Below are 19,677 nucleotides of genomic sequence, written 5' to 3'. Positions count from 1 at the left end.
GTGTTCTCTCCTTCTTAAGATTGCACAAAAACACACACATGCTGCTCCTCTCCAGATTGCTTTAAATGAGCACCAGTGCTCCATGCCACAAGGAGAGGATGAAGTCAGATGTCATCCCCAGGGGCACAGAGGCTGCCAGGGCAGCGCTGGCTCCCGGAGCCAAGCCTTGCAGAACAGAGCATCGCCTCCAACAAAATCCTTTCAAAACCAAGTGTCCAGCTCTCCTACAGCCTCTAGGAGGAGTCTCAAGGCAAAAGATCTAGGAAGTGTGAATGCACCTAAATGAGAGGGTTAGCAGCAGAAGAGGTGAGCTGCAGCCACTCTGAAGCTCTTGTCCTCCCTGGCAAGGAAGGAGCAGCCAAGGCAGGAGGGGCTGATGGGGAGAAAGGACAGATTGCACAGGAAACTGGTGGGGTCACCATCCCTGAAGGTGTTCAGACACCATGGAGATGTGGCACTGAGGGACGTGGTCAGGGACCAGGTGACCCTGGAGGTCTTTTCCAACCTCAACAATTCCGTGATTCCACCGCAGGGCCCTGCAGCAGTGCGACAGCACAGATTGTGCTCCAGCCTTGAGGCACCTTGACTTCTCAACCAGACTGTCTTTATAAGACACAGTAAAGCAACTTGGAAAATCATATCATTTTGATGGAGTGTGTTTATGAACGTTTTCCCCTCCTCTTGCCTGCAAGCAAACTAAGAGATACTGGAGCAGACAGCAGAAGAAAGATTGCACTCCCTATGATGCCAAGAATCTCGCTGAAGCCTCATTTAGACTGCTGCTTGCTCTGAGCTAAGCTGAAAGGAGGTGATGTATTTCAGACACCATAACTTAATATTAACATTGTACCTCCGTAACGCTCACTTGAAAAGGCTTACACCAGAAGTCTCATTAGCAAAACCATTAAAATGAGCACACAGCTGGTGGAGAGCATTTACTGTGCAGAAGAGTCAAATTCTTCTAAACTCATAGTGGTAAAATTGATTACTGATTCTAACATCTGTTGCAGATTTTCATTCAATTTCTCCTTTAAAAAGTCACCCAGCTCACACACCAGACTGGGCTCTACAAACCAGCTCCCCTCCCCACTAACCACAAATAATCTCCATGCAAATCAGATGTACTCCTCTCATAAAGCAATCATGACTACTATGTATTATACAGCAAGCCCTACAACATGCAACATTAAAGATGTAACTCGATGCATTTATGCTATGCTTGTAATCATATAGAAGCCAAGGGCAGCTCTGAAGGAAGGATCGTATTGGAAAAGACCACCAAAGTAAAGAGCACCAGATGCAAGCATGAAACATTTTAACATGCAACTTGGTGTCATCACCCAGAACTGGAAAACAAATGACTTGTCAGCAACGTGCAGAACTGGAAGACAGCACCATTTTACACTTAGTGCCTGTCTCTGGATGTGCCTTCTGTACCACCTCAGGGGAAGGAGCACGCTGCCACAGGCACCAAAATCCACAGAAGGGCAATGCACTGCCAGGTGTGTGATCTGCAGGGAGAAGTAGAGCTACAAAACTGTCTTTTGATGGTCCTTTTCTATCAGGGACAGAGCTTTGCTACACCTTACTCGTGACCCTGTGTTTCCATGAAACCTTAATTCTCCTGAAGTAGAAAAAAAAAAAGTGATGGCATTGTTTTATCCAAGATCTAAGCCAAGAACAGCTATGATGTATAAAGACAAGCCTGTACCTGACCTCCAGAAAGTGCCAATAAGCCATTTCTTTTGTTCTTCTGTGACCCTCCTGGAAGGACAGGAAGGATAAGGCTCTGCTTCGTCATCACATCCTGCAGTGCCATAACATCTATTAACCTGAAGGGGGTTTTTTTCCCCCTCCCCCTTCACTTCGTGCATGGCTCCGATTTGTTCGCAGAACATTGGCACCCGTCCTCTGAAAGTTAAAGCAGCTCAGCAGTGCCCACTTGGTGTCTGGCAGCACAGCAAGTACTTGAGGTACAAGTGGACAGGACAGGATTTGTCACGATTAAGTCAAGAAGACACAGACAGAGGAGGTCACACCACGTCAAGGTTGGAAGAGTGCTCACCCAGGTGCCAAGAGGAGCAGAGCCCAGCACCAAGGTCCACGTTTTCCTTCAGGAGTCACCTTACTTCTCGGCCAGGTGGAAACCAGAAGTGTGTTTCAGAGTAATGCTGAGTCACAAACAGGGCACGTTCTGGTATGCCCAACACCATCTTTTCTCCAGTTATTTTCAGCGTGCTCGTGTTGAAATCTGTAGGTGCTTCTGCAACCTGGGGTCACTGCATCTCCACTCTGTGTACCAGCAGCAGGGCATTTGTCTCAATCACCAGCCCTGCTGCTTGGGACAACATCTGTGATTGATAGGCAACACACACCACTGCTTCCACGCCTTGCTCAACCTGCTCTGGTAACAGCAAGGGAAACGGAGCACCAAGTCAGAAAAACAAAGGAGCAGGCTGATGGTCCATTTATCACAGCTCACAATGTCAGCTCCTTATTCTCTTCCTAAGGCGGTACATTTGGTTAATGGCACCTCTGGGGGAAAAAAAAACACATCAGCTTGATAGGAAAACTCCAGAGTACGGGAAATACAGTTCCTCCCTCTTGAGCTTCTGAGCCCTTGCTCTCAATTAACACCTATTCCTCATTTGGATACAGCACTACAAAGAAATGCTTTTCAGCATCGAAATACAGCTTTCTGGTCTGCAGAACAAGTATTCACATCCCTGGTGCCTCATCAACGGCTCGTCCATCACACCACGGCCCCTCACTCTTGTTCTGATGAACTCAAAGCCGCCGTAGGACGACTCTGAAACTCTCAAACACAGTGTGTGGAAAGAGCATGCTCTAAATCGTGCAGAGCATCCTTCTTTTTCCTCTCAATTTCACCTGGAGGGCAGAAGATGCACGATGAGAAACAAACAGAGCCTTCTGGGAGTCTACCTGCTGCTTAACAGATTCCTCTCTTGGGAAACATTTCTCAGTACAGAAAAGCCAACGAGACCATCTCAGTAAAAACTGCTCCAGAAAGGCAAAAATACTTGCTCCAAAGAGCAGGGAACAAGGATGGTATTTCTTGTTGTTTGCTACAGAAACAAAAAAAATCACAAAAGCATTGCTTCTTTTCCTCCTGAACGTGCCATGCACTGCAGCAGCCATCACCAACACACTGCATGGTGCTGGGGAAGCACACTGGAACAATTCACTGCCATCTGTGAGCGCAGGCCCTGCAGCACCATGCACAGCCCCACAGCAGCACAGCAAGTCATGGCTTCTGTTGGGGCAGTGCCCATTGCTATTCTTTCAAATACTCCCAGATCAAGCCTGTGATTCTTATTAGCACTGACTTATATCAGCTGCAATGCCAGCAGTCCGGGAAGAATTACCCTGAACAAACCTATTGTTTGTGTGGGGTTTTCTCTTTTTTTCAGGCTATATGAAAGTATCGGGCTTGTATTTCACTTCCAGATGCATTAGCATCACTTTCCCAACACAATGCACTTCACCATCCACTCAGAAACAGAAACTGTACTTCTTGGGAACAGCAGTCAAGGCATCAGCTCTCAGCACCCTCCAGCCATCACAGCCCTACAGAACGGTGCTCAACAGCACACATGTTAACACAGGGCAGTGCACTTCAGAAGTTACTTTTGCCTCAAAGCAGCTTGAGATGATTTCTGTGTGCTACAAGCAGCACTGAAGGACAAACTTACAAACAGCAGCTTCTTGCTGCTGCCTCTATTTGATGATGCAACGTGCAGCTGAGCTGGGGCCGGCAGCACAGCATACTGTCCACTGGAGCAAGTAATAATTGGCTCTTGTGTTACCAGTGCTTTCAAGGACCCTTCCAACAGCAGTTGCTTTTAGGAGAAAACACACCTGGTAGTTGAGCTGCTTTTTACCTCCTCTTCACCTTGACCAGAGTATTTTTAGCTGTATGGATTGACTTGCCAATACATTCACCTTCAGTTCTTCCCTAGGAAAGCTCTGCCAACACACAGCAAGGAAAGAACCATCTCTACTAAGGGTCAAGAGAGGTGGGAGAGAAGCGATGTGCAAAATCAGCTTCCCAAAAGTCTTCCATGTTTTTGCTCTTGGTATTTCAGCCCCTCTGCTTTTTCCACGGCCTCCTCCACTGAGAGAGCTTAATTGGGTTTATACCTAATTTCAGTCAGCTCAGAATTTAGCCTTGGTTCAACAAGATCAGCTGGTACCTACAAACATGTTGATAAACCTACATGCCTTTGCAGAAGTGTCACTCAGTTACAGTGAGTCTTCAGGGTCTCCTAACATTATTTGGCAGAAAATGGCCCAACACAGTCAGTTCAGAAGGTAGAAAATTTAATTCAGCTGAAACAGTCTCTCTTGTCAGTTCATCTCAGCAGGGAGCACATAAACTTCTGCCAAAACAGCAAAGAGAAGTGCTTGTTCCATCAGAGCACAGTATCAGTAACCAGGAGAGGGAACGCACATTCATGAAGCATTTCTACTACCTCATATGATGCTGGGACCATGAGTGATTCATTACTTACAATTAAAACCTGCAACATGGTGGATGGAATTGTGAGCCAACAGCAGCAGATGGGAGCCCGTGCCTTCAGGGCACCAGCTGGCTCTTGGACAGACCCAAAGTGCTGGCAGTGTGAAGGGATACAATCACAACTATGCTCAAACCCATTGGTTTGACTGAGTCTTCCAGAAACAACAGAGGCATTGAGCTGTATGTGGCAGGAGGGCAACCAGAGCCTTCATCTCCAGCACACACATTTTCACCGCCTTTATGTACCTCAATTTCAAGGGAATCTATGAGAACCAGAACACGTGGATTTCTGACCTCCCAGCTGTCTCTGAATCTCCAGTCTTTCTTCAGAAGCATCAGCTTCATTAGGAGAACCACTCTCTTATAACCTCCTCATCTCCTATTTGGAGTCCTACCTTGCATTTGTGTCTTATGCTTACTTCACAGCCATCCTTTTAAACTCACAGCAAAGTTTTCTGTCCCATCTGACACATACTGCTCTCCCAGCGATGAAATTTCTTCTCTCATAGGAAACTGATTGAGCTTGCTGAACTCTTACACATTTTGTACATAAGATAGGTAACATGCTCCCAGCATTTCCGGGGCTCACGACTCACTACTACTACTACTAGTACTACTTCTACTACTACTACTACTACTCACTACTACTACTACTATGGGACTGCTACCTTTAGCCATTCCACTTCTGGCTGAGAAGGCAACATGCAAAAGTACGGGAAAAAGAAAATATTCATAACCAGGTACCTTTTCAGACAAGGCCTTTAAGCTGTCCAGGAACCTCTGCCAGAAATCTTTGAAGAGCGGTCTATCAATTCTCTTCAGGCTCTCCTTGGTGCTGGCATCCACGCTGACATACAGCTGTGTGACAGGCTCCAAGTTCCTTGGTAAGAGAAAAGAGAAGTAGGTGATTATTTTCTGACATTACTGATAACTGATTTTTTGCTTTTTTTTTTTTTTTTAAGCCCCTGGGGTCAGAAATCTTGAGGCTCAGCCCATTCCAAGCCACGTTGTTCTCCTGGCCCATAGAAAAATAAACTCATCCAGCAGAAAGACAACCTTAATTCAGCCCAGTTCCACTGCTGCACAGGATGAACTGACTTGATGTGCAGTTGGCTGCATCTGCCAAATAAGTTTTTTGAAGGAAAACCAAAGGTGTTTAAAGACATCAAACAAATCCCAACCTCCCCACAGTGCTCTCCTTCCCCTTCCAGGACTCTCATTTCATATCAACAGTGTCCAGTCACACAGTGCTGGTGAAAGCAGCATCTGTGAACCCAGCACAGATGGAACCTGCTCTGCTGTGCAAAGAATGTGGGTCAAGCCCAACCCACCTCCAAAACCCAAGGGTAGAAAGGAGAACAAGCAATGCTGAAGTCTGTTAGCAAAGGGACGCTGAAGGGCAAAAAAAGGGACAAAATAAAGCAATCTCCTCTGCCAAATGGAGCTGATAACAGCTATGGTGTAACACGTCCATTCCTCCTTTGTCACCTGGAGGGAGAGGAGGTGACAGCCTCCAGATTGCGCCCGTGACTCCGGTGACTCCGCTTTGCAGCAGGTTTAGGACAACATTTAGCAAGTGCTTTTTGTGAAGGCTGCTAATGAGCAGCCTATAGTCCCAAGCTGATTTGGTTCTTTACAAGATAAGAAATTAACAGCTATTGTTCAGCTGCCAAACAATGCCACCCAAAAATACACCAAGTCCCTGGCTGTCCCCAGAGGTGAGGAGGTGACAGAAACTGCCCAGAACGAGACTGAAGACAGCTGCTGGCCACCAAAACCCAGCTACTCAATGTGAATACTTAAACAGCCCATCTAAACATACCTCCTCAGGTGTATTTAGACAGAGGACAGCTCAGAACAAGAGTGACACCTTGGGTTAAAAACCCATTTTGTCCGACCTAGCAGCTCCAAAATGACCGAGTGTTGTAGCTGTAAGGAGAAGTGTTAAAGCACAAAAAACACAGCCAAAGTGCTCTTCTTTCCTTAGTGCTGAAGTAGCCTTTAAATCCATTAAAATTAGAAGCCCCACTGAAGAAGCATAGCAATTGGACAGATCAACACAACGGGAAAGGTGTTACAACAAAGGTGTGATGATGGAAGGACCAGCACGATAGAAAGGTGATATAAAGGAAGGGAAGAAGATTGCTCATCCATGTCAAAAGACTCAAGGTTCCTAGAGGAAAGCTTCAAGTAGGGATCAGCAGAAAGAGATCCTTCCCACTGGGGGTCAGCCCTTAAATAAGGTCTGTCACCTCTCTATCTAGGAGAGGTGCAGCCAGGCTCCATCCCTTCCTGTCTCAGTGGTGAACTGCCTCCACCTGTGCTCTCAGGGCTGACCAGGTCCTTTCCCCAGGACCAGTGGTTCAGGCCCTGACTCAACAGTTCCCATACAAGAAGGAATGAGGGTTTTTTAAAAGATGAGCTGAGAAAATCATCTCTTCTACACGGAGCTGGATCCTAAAGGCAGGCAAGGGGCAGCAGGCTCAGCACTGGAGAGGATGAGGGAGCTTCCTAGTCTCTCCTTAGGAGATGCCAGCATGGGAGCTCTGCCCCACGCTGCCCCCAGAGCTCCCTATGGCTGGGCACCAGCATGGCTTCCTGCACACCAACACTGAACGGGGAAAAGGAGAAAGGGCAACTGGGGGTGCACCCATGGCCAGGGAGAAAAGCAGCATCTGAGCTTCCCAGGAAGCAAGTGAATTTCATAATGAATGGGAACCTGAGTTGCCCATGGCTCGGATGGACCTTCCAAAGTTCCTCCTTAACTCGGGGCTGTAACTTGCACACTACAGTGAGTGAAGACAGCTGAGGTCCAGGAGATCGCATTAAAATCCACAGCATTAGCATATGTGAGATGAATGCAGAAATCACAGCCGCAGTGTAGCACAACGGAGGAGCAATGAGCTGCCTTCAGACAGCAGCCATGGGCTGCTTTTGCAAGCAGGAGACAGGGCACAGGGTAGTTAATGATACAAGAAAACAGGAACATCCATACAGTAAGCAAATACGCATTTTTATGAGCAATAGCAAGCACCTGCTCGTTATTATTAATGATGCTTCTAAATGCAAACACATCTATGTGAGCGTTCTTGTTCACAGCCAATAATCAGAAACAAGGAAGAGGACAAGAGCCAGGTAGCTGCTCAATGAGCTTGCACACAGTAAAATGTTCTGCTTTATCTGCCTGGAGGCAGGCAGAGCTGCAGTCTGTGTATGAGAGGAGGAAGAGGAGAGGAGGAAGGCCCAGGAAGCACCACCCTGGAGCCCCGGGGTCCTCTCAAGCCCACTGAACCCTCCAGGCACACTCTGAGCTCACACCACCCACTTCTGGACCAACTTTTACACTACATCTCCCCTTTGCTGACAACAGAAACCAAACTTGGTGCACATTCAGCTCTCCTACTGGGCAAGTCATTTGCTTTGGTTAGCCAAAGATCAGTCGCAATTTTCAATGACACCAAGACTTGCATTTTATTGCTCTTTTGGTTTCTTTTTAACAACAATCAGCAGATCCTAAAAGATACAGCTCCAAAATATAGTATGCTCTCCTTCTGAAAGGCTATTTTTAGGAGGGAGCAATTTCTGTCGATCAGGCACATAATACATGACTTAAAGTAACTTGATTACACAATTATTCAATCATTTGGAATGCCTTTGTAGTGTATAATTACTCACTCAAAAATTGCATGCCCTTCCCCCCTCACTGCCATATTCAGACCAGAAGAAGGAAAGGAAAAGGAAGCTCTCCGAGTGCTAACATGGAAAGGCAGCGAGCTGAAATAGGCTGAGCTGCAAACAGCCCTCACATAGCACAGCTCAGCAAACTGCAGGGCTGCACCTCGGCAGCACCATGAACTGATGGTGCTCAGATGAGCTCCCAGCCATCCTGCAGTGCAAGGGTATTTACTGCATTTCCTTGGTTTGGTTGGTTAAAAGCAGCCTGGCAGTTAAAAGGGCATCAGAACCAGCAGTTTTTTGTGTTTGCAAAAGAAAAACTCTGGGAGCACACTGAGCTGTTGTGAATGTTTAGCACAAGCCCCTCTGCTGCCACTTCTGCAGGGTGATGTGGCACTGTGCTTTGTCCCTGCTGTTAGAACTGTACCTTGGGTCCTGCCACAGAGGCTGACCTGGGCAGAGCTCAGCCAGAGAGAGAAAAAGACGAGGGAGAACACAGGGAGATGCGGGTGGAAATCCAGCAGCTGCTGGGTGAGCCCCTTTCATTGCCAGCACAGAGCTGAGTGACCAAACGGCATTACAGCACGGGTCAGCACTGACATGCTGTAGTGGGGACTTCTTTTGTTCAGCTCTCACCTGATCTCCTCTGGGAACTGTGCGTTGGTAACCAGGAAGCTGGAGATGCCATGCTGGTGCAGGAGCCGCAGGAAGCGGTTGATGTCGGGGTACATGATGGGCTCTCCCACCAGGGACAGAGCGCAGTGCTTGGCTGCCATTGCCTCCTCGAAGCGCTCTGCCCTCACTCCTGTCACTCCTGCAAAGAGAGAGAAAGGGTGTAAATTACACACAGCATCCTCCCAGCTGAGTTTGAATCTGGAAGGTGAAGGTGCAGTGGAAGGCAGAAGGGTGCTCAGACGGCTGGAGCACCTCTCCTATGGAGACAGGCTGAGAGTTGGGGGTGTTCTGTTCTCTCTTCTGTGAGCCCTCACTGTGGCCTTCCAGTACTTGAGGAGAACTTAAGAGACAGGAGGGAAAGCGACCCGTTACATGGTTTGATAGTGACAGGACAAGGGGGAACGGCTTTAAACTAAACGAGAGGAGATCTAGGTCAGATGTGAGGAGAAAATTCTTCACCCGGAGGGCAACGAGGCACTGGCACTGCTGTGCAGAGCTGTGGGTGCTCCATCCTTGGAGGTGCCCCAGGCCAGAGATGGGCCCTGGGCAGCTTGAGCTGGGGGGCACCCAGCCCGCAGGTTGGAACTGGATGGGCTTTGAGGTTCCTTCCAACTCAACCATCCTGTAGCTCTATGATAAAATATACCCTGGCACCAGGTGATGCCAGTTGGAGCCATTCTGTACCACAGTGGACAGCAAGCCATGGCCAGAGAGACCCAACACAGCTCTGCAGGAGCCCGCACAGCAGTGCATGGCCAGGCACATGAGGCTCAGGGCTCAGTCAGCTGTCACAATCCACTCCAGTGACATGTGAGTCAAACTTCCCCTTGCTAAGATCTTGGTGAGGCTGCCTAAATGCTGAGACATGCATAGGAGCAAGCTCTGTGCCACTTCCAGCAGGCACTCACAGAAGTCACACCACGTTCTGATTCTCAGTCCTGCCAACCAGCCGCCCCATGAGAATAAAGCTCCCAGAGGAGCTGGGCACAGCTCAGCCACCAGGTCTGCTGGGCACAACCCAGAGGACGTGCCCCAAAGAACACCCAAATGTGAGCAGTCAGAGAAACTTCAGAGCAACAAGAAAAACGAGGAATCCAACTGCAGCATCCGTCTGCAGGTTTAGCAGATCTGAACTCCAATTATTCCACCCATGAGCAGGCAGGGGAGAGGGAAGGCTGCTCCATCCATACCCAGCTATGCGCTCAGGAGCCCCTATGAAGGCATCAGACTGCAAGCAAGCTTTTTGTTCCAGATGTGTCACATCCCATTTCCTCGGCGTGCCTTGATGGACTTGAACAATATCTGAGGTTTTGGGTTGGGGGTTGGTCTGCTTCAAAAAGCAAAGAGTGAAGTTTGAAAGCAGGTCCTCAGCTCACCTCCCGTTGCCTAGACGCTGGAGCTCAAACAGCACAGAAAATTACATGCTATGCTGCAAAGCCTAGATAAAAAAGAGGTGTTGGTGGATATTGCTTCAGCCTCACGCAGAAAAGCTGGTTGGTGATCAGAGTGAAGCTCAGCACATTGAAACCAGCCGGGCTTCGTCCTGAATAGGGACAGGACTAATGGCTGCACTGCAGCAACCTGACAGCGCTAAATGAGAGCTTTATTGGGAACTATTGGGAAAGAAAGGAGCATCTCAGCCACACACGGAGATGAAAGAACTGCCTTTTGTTTTTCTAGAGCTACTGTGGGTCGTTTGGGGAATTAACTTCTCTCTGTCTCAGCATCTGGCAATAGGACTGCAGTAATTACAGTGCCAGCTCTGGAAGAAAAATTCCAACATCACAGAGTTCAAAAGGAACTTTCTCAAATCAGTTTACATCACAGTGGCACATACAGCAAACACACCGCAGATGAGGGCAAGGGTTTTATATGCAATCATTTGCCCACATAAATCACAAGCTAGACAGGAGCAAAGCAAACAGGATTAGTGGGCATTGCTGCCTCCAGCTGCCATCCTACCAGTGCACGTGGATCAGGGAAACTAAAGCATGGCCCAGCACAGCCTGCTGGATGTGGGTGTCCCTTTGCAGCCTCCTGTGCCTGCGAAGCACAGAACACCAGTGTAGCATCACGCACAGACATTCCCAGATCTAACTTGAAGACCCCAGTGGGAACTGCTCAGAACACACCTCGTCCTGTAAGCCCGCAGGATTTCCTCTTTCAGGTCATGTGTTTGTGTCTATTCCTTCATTTTTCCCCCCAGCCAAACCAGGGCTGTGCTGTCACACATCCACTCTCTTATTTCTGAGTTATGTTTCCATTCCACGTGTGCCCTCCACAAGGGCACAGAGACTCACAGTCCCTACCTGCAAAACGTATCCATCAAACAAACTGCTTCACACCTCCCCACCTCCGCTCCCTGTCAGGAAGATGCCTCTGCAACAGTTCTTCTTTAGGAGAATGATGTGACATTAACTAACACTTACGGTCTCCAACACCTGCACAAACCATGGCAAACGTTAAAAGAGGAGGGAACACGTTTTCAGAAGCACACAGTGAGGTTCCTGCAGGACACAGATTGCCCTCTGGTTGTACTCTCACAACTCCTGGCCCAGGGTAACGCTGCTAGGAAGCACATGCACGTTTCAGGGAATGTCTGGCAATTGGTTTAATGGAAAATAAGTTCCAGAAGAGAGAACAGGACTGTCTTTGCAGAGCTCCTGACACTTTAGGAACAGTTCCTGCCAAATCACTCTGGAATCTTTCCTCCTCTCCAACGTTTTTTGAGAAGTGCAGTAAGGGGAGAAGCAGAACTGCAGAACTGCGGGGATCAGAAGGGATCTCTGGAGATTCTCCTGCTAAGGCAGGTTCCCTGCAGTAGGCTGCATAGGAAAAGTGTGAGCAAACAACCTGCTGTGATAGGAGCATTTGGTATAAAAAGCAAGCCTGACGTAGAGATTGCTGCCAATTGCTATTGCATCCAAACTGAGACAAGGCAAAACAGTGTCTGAGTTTCAGAAAGTGACAACAGTTAAGGGAAGATGGATTATTGTGAAGATAGTAAATTTTTATGCAATTTTTGTTTTCCCAAATATATCACACCGCAAAGGAAAACCATGGAATCACAGAATTACAGGGGTTGGAATGGACTTCAAGAGATCACTGAGTCCAACCCCCTTGCCACAGCAGGTACCCCAAAGCAGGTCACACAGGTAGGTGTCCAGACAGTCTTGAAGATCTCCATAGAAGGACATTCCACCACTTCTCTGGGCAACCTGTTCCAGTGCTCCATCACAGTCACCATAAAGCTCTTTTGCATGTTTGCATGGAACTTCCTACGTTCAAGTTTTAGGCCACGATGGAGGGTGATGGAGGCTCAGGCTGGTGCTCAAACACACACAGCCACAGACTGTGAGGTCATCAGCTGAGGGTTTGGGACACCAGCAAGAGACGGCTGCCACCTCACTGACTCTCATGTATAAATTTGGGCAGTGGCAGAGTCCAGTGTGGATTTGTGCCTGGACTCCAGCTGAGCATATCTGTAAGTCTCAGAGTACTGAATGAGGCCTTGGTGAGGTCAGATGATGATTACTTCAAGTGCCCTGCCCCACAGCACGCTCAGTCACAGCCTGCAGGATGAGCAGAGCTGATGCTCATTGCTCCTGAACTTGGCTTCCCACCCAAACTCTGGGCTGCCTTTTTCCAATGACATCCAAGAGATTTGGCATCCCTGCTCCAGTGGCTCCAACAAGAGGTCAGGAGGACCTCCAGTGATGGGTGGTGAGACGTGCACATGACACAGAGCACTGTGCTGGGTCTCCTCTGTGTGCACAGGCTCGACGTGCAATCTGTCGGTGTTGTGTCTGTTGCTGTTGTTTTAAGGAAGAAAGGTTTATTTCACAGTTTGAAGTTGGGTTTAAACCAACTCCCACACACAACTTTCAGGAGAATGCTGGGCTTCAAACAGAAGTTCCTTTGCAGGAACTTCTGGTTTTCACCGACTTGCTGTGCAAACACCACATTTCTGCCCTGCAGGAGCAATGCCTCCATCACACTGCAGTGCTTCAACACAGAATGCAGGAATTGCCCCTGGGTCATGCATCACTTTAACAGTGTGTTGCTTTTCTTCTGTGTGAATATAAACAAATATTTTGACTCAAGCCCTATCTGACAGAAAAGAAGATAGGGTGTTTTATTATTTGTAGGGCTTTGAGTTTGATAGGTGCAACACAAATCATGGAACCACTGCAGCAGGTGTCAGCTCAGGCTCCAGCACTGGCTGAGATGGTGACAGCTTTGCTTAGAAGCCTTGAAAACCTCCATGGTTGGAGAGTTGCTTACTTGAGGACATGTGCAAACATGCACTCCCTTCACTGGACAGCCTGAAGCTATCAAACAGCAGCCTGAGTCTGCTGCCCCTTGTTCACCCACAGCAGGTGGGTCTCCTGCCAGCAGATGGTGGTGAGGACATCTTCACACAGACCTTTCCAATTCAGGCTGAACTGCACACAAATCCCTGTGTTCAGTCCAACAGTCAGGTTTCCAGAGTTCTATTGAAGCAGAACCTTGCTGCTTAGTGTGCTTCCCACCCCCTCGAAATTAGGAGTGCTTGCAATGCTGCTGAGTGTGCATTCAGTCTCACCATCCATTCACTGAGATCACAGAATCACAGAATGGCCAGGCTTGGAAGGGACCTCAAGGATCATGAATCTCCAACCCCCCTGCCATCAACCTCCCCATCTCATAGCAGCCCAGGCTGCCCAGGGCCCCATCCAGCCTGGCCTTGAACACCTCCAGGGATGGATGGGGCACCACAGCCTCTCTGGGCAGCTGTTCCAGCATCTCACCGCTCTCGTAGTAAAGAACTTCCCCCTGACATCCAACCTCAATTTTCTCTCCCTCAACTTCAAACCATCTCCCCTTGTCCTGCTGTTATCTCCCCTTTCAAAAAGTTGATTCCCCTCCTGTTTGTAGGCTCCCTTTAGGTACTGCAGGCTGCACTGAGGTCACCCTGCAGCCTTCCTTTCTCCAGGCTCAACAAGCCCAGCTCCCTCAGCCTATCTTTGTAGGGGAGCTGCTCCAGCCCCCTGATCATCTTTGTGTCTCCTCTGGACCCTCTCCAACAGCTCCCTGTCTTTCTTGTACTGGGGCTCCAGACCTGGACACAGCACTGCAGATGGGGCCTCACAAAAGCAGAGCAGAGGGGGACGATCACCTCCCTGTCTCTGCTGGCCACCCCTCTGCTGATGGACCCCAGGACACCATTTGCCTTCTGAGCTGTGCAGCACAGGCTCCTGGATCAACACCTGAATCGCCCCGCATGTTATCAGCCACCAACCAGACCTGAACCCATTGAGCACAACCCCTTCAGCCTGCCAAGACACTTTCAACTCCTTTAAGAGCCTGGCTGCCAGAAGCAACCCAGCCCTCCACACTGCACGCACACAGCAGCACGGCTGGGTCTCCTGGCTGCTCTCCCTGCAGCTCAGAACGGGAGCTCCTAGGGATCTGAAACTGCAAGATGATGCAAACCAGCCCCTGTGAGCAGCAAAGCTCATGAGGCCCCAGCTCCAGTTATTTTTCCACCTACTGCATAAGTCCAATGAATGAGGCAGAGCAACGCTGCTCCGCTGACACGAGTTTTTTCGCCTGTCACATTTTTAAGCCATTGGGTTCTCTTTGCACACAGCCAACGTAAACAAACGGGTTCCCAAAACGACAGCCAAGGCTAAGGCTCCTCTTGCACTTTTAATGGATGCTTCATTTCACTCCTGCTGCTCGCACAGCCTCTGCTGTCAATTAGGAGGAGCAGAGTTCTAGACCTGTCCTGCCAAGCTGGTCGGCACGCTGAGCACAGGGCTGACCCTGGCAGGGTGACCATGCTCACTGCTTGGGGAGAGAAGAATAGAAGAAAGCAAATATTTCTATACGTACAGCTGAAAAGCAAATAAATGAACCCATAAGGATTTGATAATGGAAGCAAAATACAGTAATTTGCAGATCAGCGAATAACTGCAGCTTCAGTTGCACACAAATACACTGAGTAATCCTCAAAAATAATAACCTGAATATTACTGCTCACTTATTAATGAGGAAAATCTAGAAGTTTCAGAGGTAACAAAAGCTTCTAGTGGAAGCTTCTAGCCCAGACAATGTATTTCTTACTTGTGTTGGATATCAATCCCTCTTGCATTCCATCTGCTCTCACTTTGACATAAGAACAATGAAATCACTCATCACCCAGGTGAGCTTTAACTGCTGTGGAAGCCTCAGGGCACACAGAGGGACATGATGTCACAGCTACCAGCATGCACAAGAGGCAGCTCCAGTCTGCTCTCTCAAGGCAGGGGTAGGCACTCAACGGCTGACCCAGGTTGTAATGACAAAAACAAGGCAAAACTTTGCTAAAACCAAGCAGTAATCATGCCCTCGAGGTCTTCCCACCTTCTGAGATCATAGATCTTATGCCTCTTTCTGTCCTGCAGGTGACTAGGATGCTCTGATCTAAGCTCTAAAGATGCTTCTGCATCTTCAAACAGCGTCAGTGATGGGAAGAGAAGTTAGTTACCTTTGAACTCCTTGATCATGTTCTGATGATTCTCAAGAGCTTCCCTCAAGATCATCTCAGGTTGATCCATTTTCCATCGCCACTCCGTGCCCACGGGATTTGTATGATGTCTGGAGGAAAAAGAGACCAGAGTGACTCGCTGCAGTTTGCACAAACCCGTCTGTCACCCTGCGGACTCTGGCACTGCTTAATAAAATTAAAAGCAGCAGCAAATTATCTGCAGGATCCTTCTGACAACTCTCAGATGTGATCGCTGGACACCACTCTCACGTCCTCCTCCTCCCACTCCCCGGTCTCCCCAGGAAGAACAGGAAACACTGCAGCCCAGTATCAACATTGTGCATCTATTTGTAATCGTGGGTAAAAGGTTTATGAGAAGTCAAATGACGCCCTGCAGTCAGCAAGACCTCTTCAAGGAAAGAAAAATCCACTCTATCTCCTTTTCTAGTAACAGCTACACAAAGCACTCAACAAGGAAGATCCTAAGCCCCTCCTAAGTTCCATTCTGGAGGTACTGAAGGAAAAGGTTTATTCCTAAGCCAATTCCTGGTTAACATTCTAGTAAGAAGACAAATGAGGGCAGGCTGCACAACGGGGGCCTGCAGCATGCCAGAGCTGTGTCTCTGGTGGATGTGGTTGGGCTCCCAGCTTTACTCAGCAGGAGCTCCCATCACTTCTGAGATCTGCAAGCTAACCAGCTACTGACACTCAAATGCAGACAGATTGCAGAAACCACCTCATGATCCTTCTAAGGAACAGCTGTGTCAATCTGGGTTTGGAAATCAATGTTGCCTATGCAGAAAGCACCACTGTACTCACATTTTGCTTTCCTCAAAAACACAAAAAGCCCACGCAGGGAAATCCACCACCCAAGTGCATGGAAGGTACCTGAAGCTTCTCCTCTTTATTCTTTGGCACAAGAGGATGTCACCACACCATTAGCAGCCACCTTGATGAACCTAATCAGGGATTGGTGACTCTGCACACAGCAGGGGGTTGAAACTGGACAATCATTTTGGTCATTTTCAACCCAGGCTATTCTATGATTCTAATCCAGGCCAGCAAAGGAAATGCCCCAAAGTGGTGTGCTACCAGCGTGTGCCTGCATTGGACACCACAGCCAGGCTGTGCACAAGCATGGACCTTTCGCTGGTGAGGGGCATTTCACAGGATCTAAAGGTTGGAAAAGATCTCCAAGATCTCCAAGGCTAAGCGCAACCCACCCCCCCCATGCTGACTGCCCACAACCCTCAGTGCCACATCCTTCTGGTTCTGGAACACCTCCAGAGACCCCACTGCCCCCTGGGCAGCTCTTTTGGAGAAGAAACTCTTCCTCGTATGCAGCCTGATTCTTCTGGTACAAATTAAAGCCATCACCCCTTCATCTGAAACCTCTCGTCCCAGGGACCTTGCTGCACTCATGTCAGTACCAAACAGGGATAGGAAGGTGCCTACAGGATGCACTCAGAACATCAAAGAATTCCTGCACTTTCAACTCCTTGTTCTCTGCCCTCTCATTTTTTTCCTCTGAAACTACAAAACTTTCTCCACTTCTCCCCTCCTGATTCTACTGCGGCTCATGGAGTAATGTATTAAGAAGAGCAGCATGTATTTGCTGTCCTTTTCCAAACAGCACTACTGGATTAACCCAGGGCTGGGCAAGAAAACATCAAGCAGCACCTCCTATTGCAAGGCAAATCTCTGATCAGCTGATCTGTGCTGGGGTCAGCCATGGGGAGGACTGGCAGCTCCTGCCTTGCTCTGCCTTCCAGCTCCAAGGCCATTGGGATGTGACAGCCAGCACACAGCAGGCAGGGCACCTCTTCAGAAGGAAATGGCTGCTTCAGTGCCTCCTGGAGACAAGCAAGACTCCCACTGATTTCCCCACATGATTAAAACCTGCAGTTCCACGCTTGGGCTGTGCTAAGACAGATTCTAAACCCAACATCAACAAAACCAACCTCTGCAAGCACCTCTTTGTCCACAGGGAGAGCAAAGACCCAAATGCTGCTCTCACATTGTTATCATCTCACAGATCCTTCAAGCCATAGCAGCCTTCCTCTCTAATTTTTTATTTGCTGCCAACATGGAAAATTTTCTGAATACCAACTATAAAAAGGCATTTATAAACCACTTACATGTTTAACTACATAGCTTGTACCCTATATATTTAACAGGGCAAGCTGGCAGGAAATCAATAGGCTCTTAATGCATGCTGGACAACTATTAATTACCAGCGCCAAGCAGTCCTTGCTTTTCTAACACATTCCAACTGCTCACAAAACATACCAAGTCGTGCCTGCAAAGCAGCTCAATGGCAAACAGCAGCTTCTCCTTTCCTAGGAAACAAAGCACTGTTTGGTGGCTGATGGGATCACTGCAAAGGCCATGACACAGCCATTCCCTTTCCATACCTCTGAGTCATGCATCCCACCAGCTACTTGGGTCCTGGGCAGGTAATGGGGCATCACTTCTCAGCCTAAAATAACTTCAGGCACACACCAGAAAACCCTCACTATATTAGAAAAGGAAAACGTTGCTGCTGGAAAATAGTGAAAGCACAGGGCGTGTGGTTCGTAGGAAGGGATGGGAGGGAAAAAGCAGAACAAAACTAAGAGCTGATGACTGCAGGATGCAGTGAGCCCCAGAGCCAGCAGGTGAGGTTCCAGAGGAGAGAGAAAGGCTTAAGGGCAACGAGTTCCAGGGAACTGGCAGCTTTCGAAATCCTATTAAGGCAGAAGTGCAAACTGTGGCAATAAAAAGCAAAGATAGAAGTGTAACAAGAAACCAATCTGGCAGAATCACAGCGCTGCTGCAACCTTGCAGCACTCCATCTGAAAAGAACAAAACCACAGGGTCACACTCAGAGGTCAAGGCACAACAACCACGGGATGCATAAAAGGGCCAGCAAGAAAGACCTCCCTATAATGACATGGGGAGCAAGCAGATGGCCAAGGAAGAAGTCCAGCCAACGCACAAGGACAAAGTTTAACGTTTCTCTGTTAAGCCAAGAAAACTGCTTGCACCTCCCAATGGCAAAGGGGAAAACAGGGAGAGGTGATGAAAAGGACAGGTAAACAGTGAACATCTCAAAGTGCTGCCACAGGGGTGGATCCCAAACTCCTCAGTGCACTGGATGGACCGGCTGACAGGGCACCACGAGAAATGCTTGAGGGCAGCACACAAGAGTGATTTCTGACACTGTGAGAGAGCGAATGCAGTGCTTCAGCAGGAACCCCTGCACCAGCCCCCTGTAACTCCTTGCTCCTCAGGACACATGGGAACCAGAGGACAGCACGAGGATGAGCAGCAGCCAACTCCGATCTGTTGAGAACGTCTTACGCCAAGATTAAGAGAGGGAAAAAGGAAAAAAGAAGAGGCCGAGCTTTTGATTTATCCAGTGTTTTAATGACCTGAACAAAGAGACATTATCATGGAGGCAGTGCAATTCTGTGGTAGAGCTTATGGACACAATGGAAAACTCCAACCAGAGATGTGCCACCACTGGATCAGAAGGATGAGAGACCTGGCCCAAGGGGCATCCCCAGGGCAGGGCACCAGGCTGCAGCTGCCCAGCAGCAGAACCCATACACTGGGAGATGCAAACCCATAGGAAACACACGCAGCTAGCAGCAGATCATTACACTGACATCATCACCATAGCAGTGGTGACAAGCAGTCACAACCCACAACTGGCCACAAGACAGGCAAGCACAGAGCTCAGCAGTGCTTACACACAACGCTCTGTGCGTGCACAGCAAAAGCAATAGCAGCCCTGAAAGCAGAGCAAAGGAGATGGCTGGGGATGTGGAGCACCTGCAGCAGGCTGCAAGCATCAGGGCTTCCTGCCCCTGGGCACAGCAAACACAGTTTTATTTTCTATTTATCTTCTGAAAATCAGCTAATGCTCACTTCAGATAGGAGCAACAATTAAAAAGCACCTTTTTAAACTGTTACCTGAGGATAAAAGCACAGAATGCACCTACAGAAACTTCCCATTCAATTGCTGGGTTTTTTCCCCCCACGTTGCTCCATCTTTTGCTGGTAGGCTTAAGAGAACAACAGCTTATAATGAATAAACAGAGGAAAACAATAAAAGTTTTTCAAAAGGCTCAGAATGATTCCTACGTGCTGATAAGTTTAATTAACACAAAAGAATTAAGTCTATGTCAATCACTGGATATCTAAAAATCATTTTAAGAGCGACATGATGTTCACTATTTTCCAAAAGTGAAACTAGGACTTGACATGTTTTCAAATCAAATATAATTTTCTG

At 48.3% G+C, this 19,677-nt stretch overlaps 1 protein-coding gene across 2 annotated transcripts in view; it reads right to left on the bottom strand.

The window, feature by feature from the left end:
• The window catches only part of LOC122184633 (S-adenosyl-L-methionine-dependent tRNA 4-demethylwyosine synthase TYW1-like), a 77,168-nt gene that overhangs the window by 26,026 nt on the left and 31,465 nt on the right, over nucleotides 1-19,677 (bottom strand). For both annotated transcript variants that reach the window (XM_042879757.1, XM_042879758.1), the window contains exons 11-13: nucleotides 15,402-15,511; nucleotides 8,852-9,029; nucleotides 5,285-5,420 (exon numbers count right to left, since the gene is read on the bottom strand). In XM_042879757.1, coding sequence (XP_042735691.1) covers nucleotides 5,285-5,420; nucleotides 8,852-9,029; nucleotides 15,402-15,511 — 424 coding nt within the window. The remainder of the gene's footprint in view (nucleotides 1-5,284; nucleotides 5,421-8,851; nucleotides 9,030-15,401; nucleotides 15,512-19,677) is intronic.

The sequence above is a fragment of the Lagopus leucura genome, unplaced genomic scaffold (assembly GCF_019238085.1).
Source record: "Lagopus leucura isolate 7727_CA_CO unplaced genomic scaffold, USGS_WTPT01 Super-Scaffold_100024, whole genome shotgun sequence".
In the NCBI taxonomy this organism is placed as follows: domain Eukaryota; kingdom Metazoa; phylum Chordata; class Aves; order Galliformes; family Phasianidae; genus Lagopus; species Lagopus leucura.
This window is presented reverse-complemented; position numbering and strand designations above follow the sequence as displayed.